Raw genomic sequence first — 10,291 nt, forward strand, 5'->3', positions numbered from 1 at the left:
TGGATTCGTCCCCAAACGTCTAGATTTGTTCGAATTTGGGCAATCTAGATTTGTCGCAAAAAATAAAATAATTTTGTTCTACTAGATGTAATTTCTGATTAATCTGTTGGCAAATGGATCAAATTTTGTGAACGTGATTGTGCGATTGTGATTAGGGAAATAAATCTTCTACACTTTCGTCTAAATTGTTTTTTTAGTGGCAAGGTGACTCTGGGAGGATACTATTAAATGTGAATATCCATATTGCTTAATACTTAGTCCATTAAATAGGATGCCTTGGATGGAAGAATCACACAAACCTAAATATAATTTTCTATAATCATCCATAAAGGGCACTCGAGCCAGCGCAAGTTTGAATGCATCACATCTTACAAACAAAATTGTGGGGCTGAATTTAAATAAATATAATATAGTAAAGCGAGGAATTTAAATAATTACACACACATTATCATTTAAACGGGAATAAATATGAAAAAATAATTTTTCAACTATTATGTCCTTATCCATAGCTCTACGACGTGGTGATTTATTCTCAATCCGATGTGTATCACGTACACCATCTTCGCATAGTTCTAAGGATGTTTCAACGGGAGCATTTATATGTGAAATTCAGTAGTGCATATTTTAATTGTCTTCTGTGAGATGATTGAGACACATGACCACCAGTAGGGGTATACAGTGGATCCACAGGAGATAGAGGTTATTACCAGTTGGGAGTTGTCGTAGTCTATATAGGAGACTCGTAACTTCCTTTATCGAGCTAGTTATTAACGGAGGTTTGTTGAGGATTTTCCTCACGTTGCTATGCCACTAACATGCCTGACCAGGAAGGGCGTGAAGATCATGTGGCCAGAAGTCGGCGAGACCAGCTTCTAAGAACTGAATCGGATATCAGTGTTGGCACCAGTTCTGGTTTTGCCTCTAGAGAGGACAAGTTCGTACTCTATACCGATGCTTCTCTATAGGGTTAGGGCTCTGTTTAGATGCAACATGGCAATGTAGTCTCCTATGCTTCTCGTCAGTTGAAGGAGCAAGAGAAGAACTACCCTGTACATAATCTAGGATTAACCGCCATTAATTTTTCTATGAAAATTTGGTGGCATCATCTGTAGGGTATTACAATTGGGATTCTTACGGATTAAAAGAGTCTCAAATATCTATTCACCTAAAAGGAACTCAATCTCCGACAAAGGAGATGGATGGAGTTCCTGAAAGATTATGATTGTACCATTAGCTACTATAAGGGATCGGTGGCCGGCTTGAAGGAGGGTTGGATAGACGACACCCTCAAATACTCACTTCTTCCTATACATGTTAGCTTGCGCAACAGAATACAAACAAAACAAACAAGCTAAACACTAAAGGAAATACAAAAAATAAGAAAGAATAAGCAAACCGCTAACACGTCGATGTAACGTGATTCAGAGATAGCTTGCTCCTACTCTACAGCTGTCCGTAAGGTGGGTGATCCCTCAATCCGTCGGTAGATTAGTCCTCAGCAAACTTCGGCTAGCTCAAACCTCCTTGTGAGTGGAGAAACCTCACCACAACACTCACTAAGAACACTTGGACATAAGGAAAACCTTGAGCACTTAGTGACTACTAATTAGGCTTTAACCAAGTCTAATTTTGTCACCTTGGCCGGTCATCCCAAGCTCCTTCTTATAGAGCTTGGAAGAAATCAGCAAGCTGATTTGCCCATTACCAATCGACTGGTCCTTGCATCAGTCGACTGGTGCCAGCCCAACGACACTCCAACGGCTCGTTACCAGTCGATTGGTCCTTGCACCAGTCGACTAGTGCCTAGCCGTTCGGGCACAGAAGCTCTCTGTGCTCACCACCACTTAGGGTTTCCCATCCTGAGTACATTTCTCTCGCACTCGGTCCCTCACGACTCACTTGACTCTTCTTTGCAGCCTTGACCTCTTGCTTTCAAGCCTACTTCCTTTGGCTCTCGTCCCTTGGATGCATTCAAGCCCGCAGCTCGTCCCCAATGTCATCCTTCGCGTATGCCTCGAACTCGCTTCCCTCGGGCCTTGTCCTTACTGCCTTGTCGACGATCCCTCAGATGCATACAAACCTGCAGCTTATCCCCAATGTCATCCTTCACCAGACCCGAAGCCATCAACCTGAGTCACATCTGTATCCTGCAGTTCTGCACAACTCAGGTACACATATTAAATACAAGGGTAAACCTAACTTAAACCCTTTGCCCAAACACCAAAACACATGGTCGCACAGACTATTGGAATTACTCCAATAATCTTCCCCTTTTTGATGTTTGGCAATATGTTTAAGTTAGGGAAAACATATACCAAAACAATATGCTAAAAATAATGGACTTACGATGCCAAGGCTACACACTTGGACTTACTCTGCCGAATGAACTTACGATGCCAAGGCTACACACTTGGACTTACAACGCCGAATGGACTTACGTTGCCAAGGATATACACTTGGACTTACACTGCCGAATGGACTTACGATGGCAAGGCTACACACTTGGACTTACAACGCCAAATGGACTTACGTTGCCAAGGCTACACACTTGGACTTACACCACCGAATGGGCTTACTTTTCCAAGGCTACACACTTGGATTTACACCGCCGAATGGACTTACGTTTCCAAGGCTACACACTTGGACTTACACTGCCGAAACAAAAAGCAACATGCATTGGAACCTATGCCAAGGCTCCCCCTACACCTAAGCTCCCCAATGAGCTAGGATTTTCCCACAGGGATTTTTAAGAACCTATCCCAAGGCTCCCCCTACGCAAAGGCACTAAGGTTTTCCCAACTAAACCTTACTTCTCCCCCTTTGCCTAACATTCAAAAACTCTCCAACAATATCCCAATTGTTGAAAACTTGCTGTCCAAATTGACCCTAAACTCATGTATTTATCCTCCATGGATCCCATACATCTAAACGAGTTGACACGATCAAGAACAGCGCTAAAAAACACTATCAGACTGGTATCAGTCGACTGCCCCTTGGTACCAGTCGACTGACCCTATTGAAATCAACACACAGATGCATTCTGTGTTCAAAATCTACTATTACCAGTCGACTAGTATCTTCACTAATCGACTTGTACCCTATTTATGAAAAAATCAACCTTTTCTTGCCAACTTCAGAAATGCACCAGAAATTCCACAGACCTCCAAAAATCCCCAAATTTTGTGGAGAGGCCTATTGTACCCATGTCTACTTGGTAAAAATACATTACAAAATGTATCTATCACCAATCCCAAGATTGACATAAAATCCAAAACTAACTAAATGGTTCAACTGAATCTTGACTTAAAGTCATAGTTTTGACTTCCTCTTGATGTATTTTCCTATACCAACCCACAATGCATCCCTAGCATTGGTTTATATGGCATCTATACATCCAAAACTAATTATCATGCTATATGACCTCAAATGTCATATTTCTTGCATGAAACACAAACTATGTGTGCCAAATCCCTAGGTTTGAGACTCAAGTCCGTCTCCAAACCATTTAGCACACTCCATGGCTCCTCCAGACTCCCAAGTAGTACCCACCTGAGATCCATTTGCCATGGGTCCCAAATTGACTCTTTGAGCTCCCCCTAGAGCTCTTAACCTTAGTCACCTCCCTAGGTGACTCGTCCACAATCGCTAGGCCACATTGGTGCACCTCCGGTGACACTTGACCTACAAATCTAACCTTCTTAACCTTGGACACCTTGTCCTTGGTTAATTTCTCCTTACCTTCAAATGGCTTTCCCTTGCCATTTATTGGTTTCTCCTTGCTATAGTTATATGCAACCCTAGCATAAGACTTTCCCTTAGTATTGGAGACCCTAGATCGGTATCCTAGACCCGATCTGTCATTGTTGGATCTTTGACTACCCAACACCATCCCTAAACACTTAGATCCAACATTGAATCTTTCTAGGGTTTTCTCTAAATGATCAAGCTTTGCCTTCAAGGCTTGATTTTCCCTCTTTAGGTTCCTAACCCTAGAATCAACATGTCCACCATGGACATTTTTAGACCTACCCTTTCTAGGCATATGTCTCCCCTTCTTGGGATTATTGCCTTGGGTCTCCTTAGATCTACCGTTTCTAGACTTATCGTGAATAAATTTCCTGGGGTTTTGATCTATATTAACCCTATTCCTATCATGATATTTGAATCCAAAATTTCGCATGGGTATACTATGATTAACAAAATCATTTCTCCTAGTATGCATGGGGAAATGAAAATTTGATACATTTCAAATTTAAACTAGGGTTTACCTTACCCTTTACCTTTGGAGCTCCCCCTTGACATGAGCCTCTATTATTCCTCCACTTCTTCTCCTCCTTCTTCAAATGTGTCAACTTCTTAATTTCTTTCTTCTTTGGGCATTTGGTGTGGTAATGACCTCACTCACCACACGTGAAGCACACTATGTGCTTCTTCTCCTTCTTCTTCCTACAACTCAAACTAGATTCAAAATGAATTGAATTGAGTTTAGGAGATACCTCTTTCTTACCCAATGGACATCTACTCTTGTAGTGTCCCTTTTCATTGCACCCAAAGCAAATTATGTGGTCCTTTGACTTCACTTCGGTGGAGATGCTTGCAAGGTTGACTTCCAAGACTTCCTCTTCTCTTGTCTTGGACTCTTCTTCAACCCTTGAGGATGTAGATGATGCCTCATCTTCCTTCTCCTCCTCGGATGTTGAGAATGACTCAACTTTCGTTGGCTCCTCCTCAACTTGAGTCACTTCATCCTTTTCTTCGGATTTTTCTTCTTCATGTGTAGGCATGAGTTCTTCCCATTGAACCTTCTTTATCTTGCTCCATAAATCCGTGTCTTTCGGGACTTCTTCCCTTTCTTGTCTTTCGGGACTTCGAACGGTTCCTTGATCACCATCATGATATCACAATCCGTGTCGAAGAAGACCTCCATCTTCATCATCCAATAGGTGATGTCTCAAAAGCCTCTGCCTTCAAACTTCGGCAATTCAATTAAGCCAGTCATCTTCTTGAATTTGATCTTCTCGGTGATTAGTCTGGTGAAGTGCGACCTTGGCTCTGATGCCACTTGTAAGGGATCGGTGTCCGGCTTGAAGGGGTGTTGCATAGACGGCACCCCCAAATACTCGCTTCTTTCTACACTTGTTAGCTTGCGCAGCGGAATACAAACAAAACAAACAAGCTAAACACTAAAGGAAATACAAAGACTAAGAAAGAATAAGCAAACCGCTAAGATGTCGATGTAACGTGGTTCGGAGATAGCTTGCTCCTACTCCACGGCTATCCGTAAGGTGGACGATCCCTCAATCCGTCGGTGGATTAGTCCTCGACAAACTCCGGCTAGCTCTAACCTCCTTGTGGGTGGAGAAACCTCACCACAACACTTACCAAGAACACTTAGACACAAGGGAAACCTTGAGCACTTAGTAACTACTAATTAGGCTTTAACCAAGTTTAATTTCGTCACCTTGGCTGGCCATCCCAAGCTCATTCTTATAGAGCTTGGAAGAAATCAGCAAGCTGATTTGCCCGTTACTAATCGATTGGTACTTGCACCAGTCGACTGGTGCCAGCCCAACAGTACTCCAACGGCTTTTTACCAGTCGACTAGTCCTTGCACCAGTCAACTGGTGTCTGGCCATTCGGGCACAGAAGCTCTCTGTGCTCACCACCAGTCGACTAGTCCCAGTACCAGTCGACTGGTACAACCCTAAACTTAGGGTTTCCCATCCCGGGTACATTTCTCTCGTACTCGAACCCTCACGACTCACTTGACTCTTTTTTGCAGCCTTGACCTCTTGCCTTCAAGCCTACTTCCTTTGGCTCTAGTCCCTCGGATGCATTCAAGCCCGCGGCTATTCCCCATTGTCATCTTTCGCGTATGCCTCGAAGTCGCTTCCCTCGGCTCTTGTCCTTGCTGCCTTGTCAACGGTCCCTTGGATGCATACAAGCCCGCAGCTCGTCCCCAATGTCATCCTTCACCGGACCCGAAGCCATCAACCTGAGTCACTTGTGTATCCTGCAGTCCTGCGCAACTCAAGTACACATATTAAATACATGGGTAAACCTAACTTAAACTCTTTGTCCAAACACCAAAACACATGGTCGCACGAACCATTTGGATTGCTCCAACAGCTACCACCCGAGGAAAAGCTAATGTGGTTGATGATGCGCTTGGCCGAAAGGCCAGAGGGACTTTAGCTTGCCACCGAGCGTTAGTCACAGCCTTGAGGAGCAAGGACAGAGAGAGCAAGGGTATTCTTGTTACCATGGTTGCTCAGTTATCGATCAGGATGAGGATCCAGGAGGCCTAGGTCGGTGATCAACACTTATAGTTCATTGGCAGCCAGATAACTTTCGGGCCCATACCGAGTTCACCCGATATGACGAGGGTATTATTTATTTCCGAGGCAAATTATGCGTGCCTCAATCTCACCCGGTCATGGACGAGTTACATCAAGAGGCTCATCGTTCTCGATTTGCTATCCACCTAGATGGAACCCGTATGTATCGCGATTTGAGACGTTCCTATTAGTAGAATAAGAGTGGATGTGCATCAGATAGATAGATATATATATATATATATAGTAATCAAATACTATTTAAAACAATTAATTACAAACGTCCATAAATTCCTTTCCGCAAATATAATTTAAACATTTAATAGAAGAAAATTTGCTTCAAAAATATTCACTAGACCTATACATAAAACTTTGGCCAAATGGAACCCAGTTAAGTACTTACTATAATTACACATATTTCCTATATTAATTGAAATAATTAAATACTCTCTCAATTTTTAAAAAATAAATCCCTAGTCTCGTAACTTCCTTTTTGTCAAAAGGCAAAATTAATAAATACAAATGGAATTTAATTGATTCTTGCAATAATTGCACAGATGCCCTTCCATTTTTGAATTAATTTTTATTCAAAATTTTGAGGCAATAAGCCTATAAATTTGCACAATTTAGTTGGAAGGGAATTAAGCGACTATTTGAAGATGATGATGAGGCAAGCTCCTGCGTTCGCTCTTGCCGCTCTCCTCCTCCTCCTCCTCCTCTCGGCGGCGGCGCACGCCACCGTGGAGTCAACTTGCAAGTCCATCTCGAACGTCAAGTACGATTTCTGCGTGAAGACGTTGAAATCAGATCCTAGCAGCGGAACCGCCGACGTGCGTGGCCTCGCTGTCATCGCCACCAATCTGTCGTTGAAGAATGCGACAAAGATCGCCGGCAAGATTAAGCATCTGTTGAAGAGCTCGCAGGACAAGGCGCAGAAGGAGAGCTTGTCGACGTGCGCCGAATTGTACAGCAATCTGATCGACAACCTCGACACGTCGCTGAGCGCCATCAAAGAGAGCCGGAAGGGTGACGCTATGACATACCTGAGCGCCAGCCTCGACGCTCCCGGCGACTGCGAGCAGGGGTTCAAAGACACCGGCGCCAAGTCCCCGTTGGTGGCGGAGGACGATGAGCAGAGGCAGCTCTGTGGCCTCGCCTTAGGCATCACCAATTTGACCTAAGTGTTCATTAACATGAAAGAAATAACGTCGCCATGAGGAGCAGCGGCCATCTAGTGATTGTGGTTTATCATTTCTATTGAATATATTTTATTTTCTTTTAAAAAATAAAATATATTCAATAAATAAGTCCGAATAATTGTTAATGTTCATCAATAATTTTTTTTTTCAAATGCATTATAGACAAAGCTGAAATATCATAATGGGATATTGGCATAATTTAAAAATATCGATTTACCTATCTCGATAAAAGGTGAAATTCATATGGAGGTACTTAGTGTCCAACCCAAAGAAATAAATAAATAAATAAATAAAAATTTTATACGTTGTTACATTTGAGAATTTAAACAACATTTTAGAATGAAAACTAAATAAATTATTTAAAAATAAATAGCAAACATACAAAATAAAAAATGTCTTTTATTATATTAAAAAACTATAAATCTATTTCATTATATGAAGTTAAATTAACTTAGCCATATTTCAAAAATGACCCTCTCCCCTCGTTTCCGAGAGCCTTTAATTACATGTCCTTAGTTTTCAATTTTCACGAATATAAATCTATATTATAATTTTAGCCAAATTTTTATATGGACTTAAACTTGTTGGATTTTTTGGGCCGCAAAAACCGTTTTTTCGCGTCGCGGAAACCCTGAAACCCCCGCCATCGGATCCGTGCGAAGATAAAACTTTCGAAAAACTTACGAGTACGAGTTTCTAAACCTCGATCTACAGTAGATCTACAAAGGAGAAGGAATATACCCTTGATGCGAAGCCCTTCGCAATCCCGCTTGTCCTCGGTTCGCCGGATCTCGAAAGTGTCAAAGTAGACACTTCTCTATGTGTATCCACACAAGCAAGAGATGGAGAAAAATCTCTTATAAGGATGTGCTAGCAACCTTAGATATCAGTAATGGAGGAGAGGGAGAGCAAGAAGAAAGCTAGAAAGGAAGAAGATGGGAGTTACCACAAAAAATGAAACTCACAATACAAAATCAAAGTGGTCGGCCACTTTAGTGGAGGTTGTAACCTCCATGGGATACCAAGAGTCACAACTCTTGGTAACTCGCATGAGGTGGCATCTCACTTAAGTAACCATGATGATGTGGAGCATCATCATTGATCCACTTCTTGCCAACTCACCAATGAGGTGGCAAATTGTCAAGTCAAACTTGACCCTTCATCTTCCTCTCAAGTCAAGTCAAACTTGACCACTTCTCTCTCATGGTTGATCAAATATAACCATTGGTTCAAGTTAATTTTAATTTAATGAATCTCTATTCATTGAATTAAATTGATTCAATGAGTCTAAGTCCAAATTAGACTCATTTAACACATGAACCAAATTGAGTCCAACTCAATTAGCCTAATTTGGATTACTCTTAATCCAATTTGGTTCATCACATGAACCTAATCCTTTAGGTTCATCAAATGAACCTAATCTCCATCTAATTGCCCTTTGTGTGTGACCCTATAGGTTCTTATAACGTTGAAAATGCTCCTAAACCCATTTAGAAGCATAAGTAATGAGTGGTATCTAGCAACACATCATTACTACCCAAGTTATAAGAATGTTGAGATCTAACATCACCTTGTGACTACTAATTGTGACTTCTCACAATATATGACAAGTGTCCTTCTATCCAAGACATCTAAATTGATCAATGTGAGGCATAGACCGTGTCATCCTCTAATCAATCTAAATCTTGAACTTCAAGTAGACTCACTAAATCAAATGAGCTAAATATCTCATATTGACTCATTTGGGCATGGTCATGCACTTCGTGGTCTCACTCTATCAAGAATATCGATGTCGCTGCCGTCATATAGGAGGGATAGATCCCATCTACATCACTCACATCCCTCTGCATAATTCGTTACATATTACGGGTGACGTTTGACGAAACCAAAGTACATAACTCCTTATGTAGGGATCCATGGTCACTTCAGGTCTAAGGACTAGTAGTCATACTAATAGCCACATGAGAAAGTATATGACACTCATATAACGATCCATGATACTTTCTCATGGCGGGTCATTCAGTATACATTCTCTAATGCATACCCATGTGTCAACTTGATATCTCTATATCCATGACTTGTGAGATCAAGTCATCGAGTTGACCTACATGCTAGTCTTATTGCATTAACATTGTCCCTGAATGTTAATATTTTACTAGGAATGATTAAGAGTAGTGTTCCCTATATCATCTCACTATCGGTTCAACTAACCGATTGATATAGGTGAGAACTTTCTACTCAAGGACGCTATTATACTTAGTTTATTTGGCACCAATACAAGTAAGTATAATAACCAAAACACATGCCTTTATTTATATAAGAATATGATACAACAAGTTCATAATACAATCATCTAATGATTGGCTCTAGGGCTCTAACTAACAATCTCCCACTAGTACTAGTGTCAATCAGTGTAGACTCTAAGCCCCAATGACCTAATGTGACCATCATACTTCCTCGCCTGAAGCCTTGGGGATTGCGATGTTAGCCTCAGGTACTGATATCTTCACATCTCCTCTCGATAATCTCTCAATGAGATGGCGCCGTAGTATGTGTTTGGTCATTGTGGAGGTTCCTTCTTCTAGCTATAGCTCCATTGTTGTCACAATAGAGCTCAATAGGGTCCGATATCGAACCACCCCAAGTTCGATGATGAACTTGCGGATCCAATCGCCTCCTCCTTTCTTTCTTCATGCAAAATGTACTCCTCTTTTAGTAGAATCAACTCATTGTCCGCCTGAACTCTTCCACTCACGG

The 10,291-nt window shown here is 41.6% G+C and overlaps 1 protein-coding gene across 1 annotated transcript; it reads left to right on the forward strand.

Annotated features, from left to right (window-relative positions):
* Positions 1 to 6,994: 6,994 nt before the first annotated feature.
* On the forward strand, positions 6,995 to 7,516 carry LOC122031417 (putative invertase inhibitor). Its single transcript, XM_042590536.1, has one exon. It carries the CDS (start codon positions 6,995 to 6,997, stop codon positions 7,514 to 7,516), a length of 522 nt encoding a protein of 173 aa, XP_042446470.1.
* Positions 7,517 to 10,291: the final 2,775 nt, after the last annotated feature.

This window comes from Zingiber officinale, chromosome 11A (genome assembly GCF_018446385.1).
Source record: "Zingiber officinale cultivar Zhangliang chromosome 11A, Zo_v1.1, whole genome shotgun sequence".
Lineage (NCBI taxonomy): Eukaryota > Viridiplantae > Streptophyta > Magnoliopsida > Zingiberales > Zingiberaceae > Zingiber > Zingiber officinale.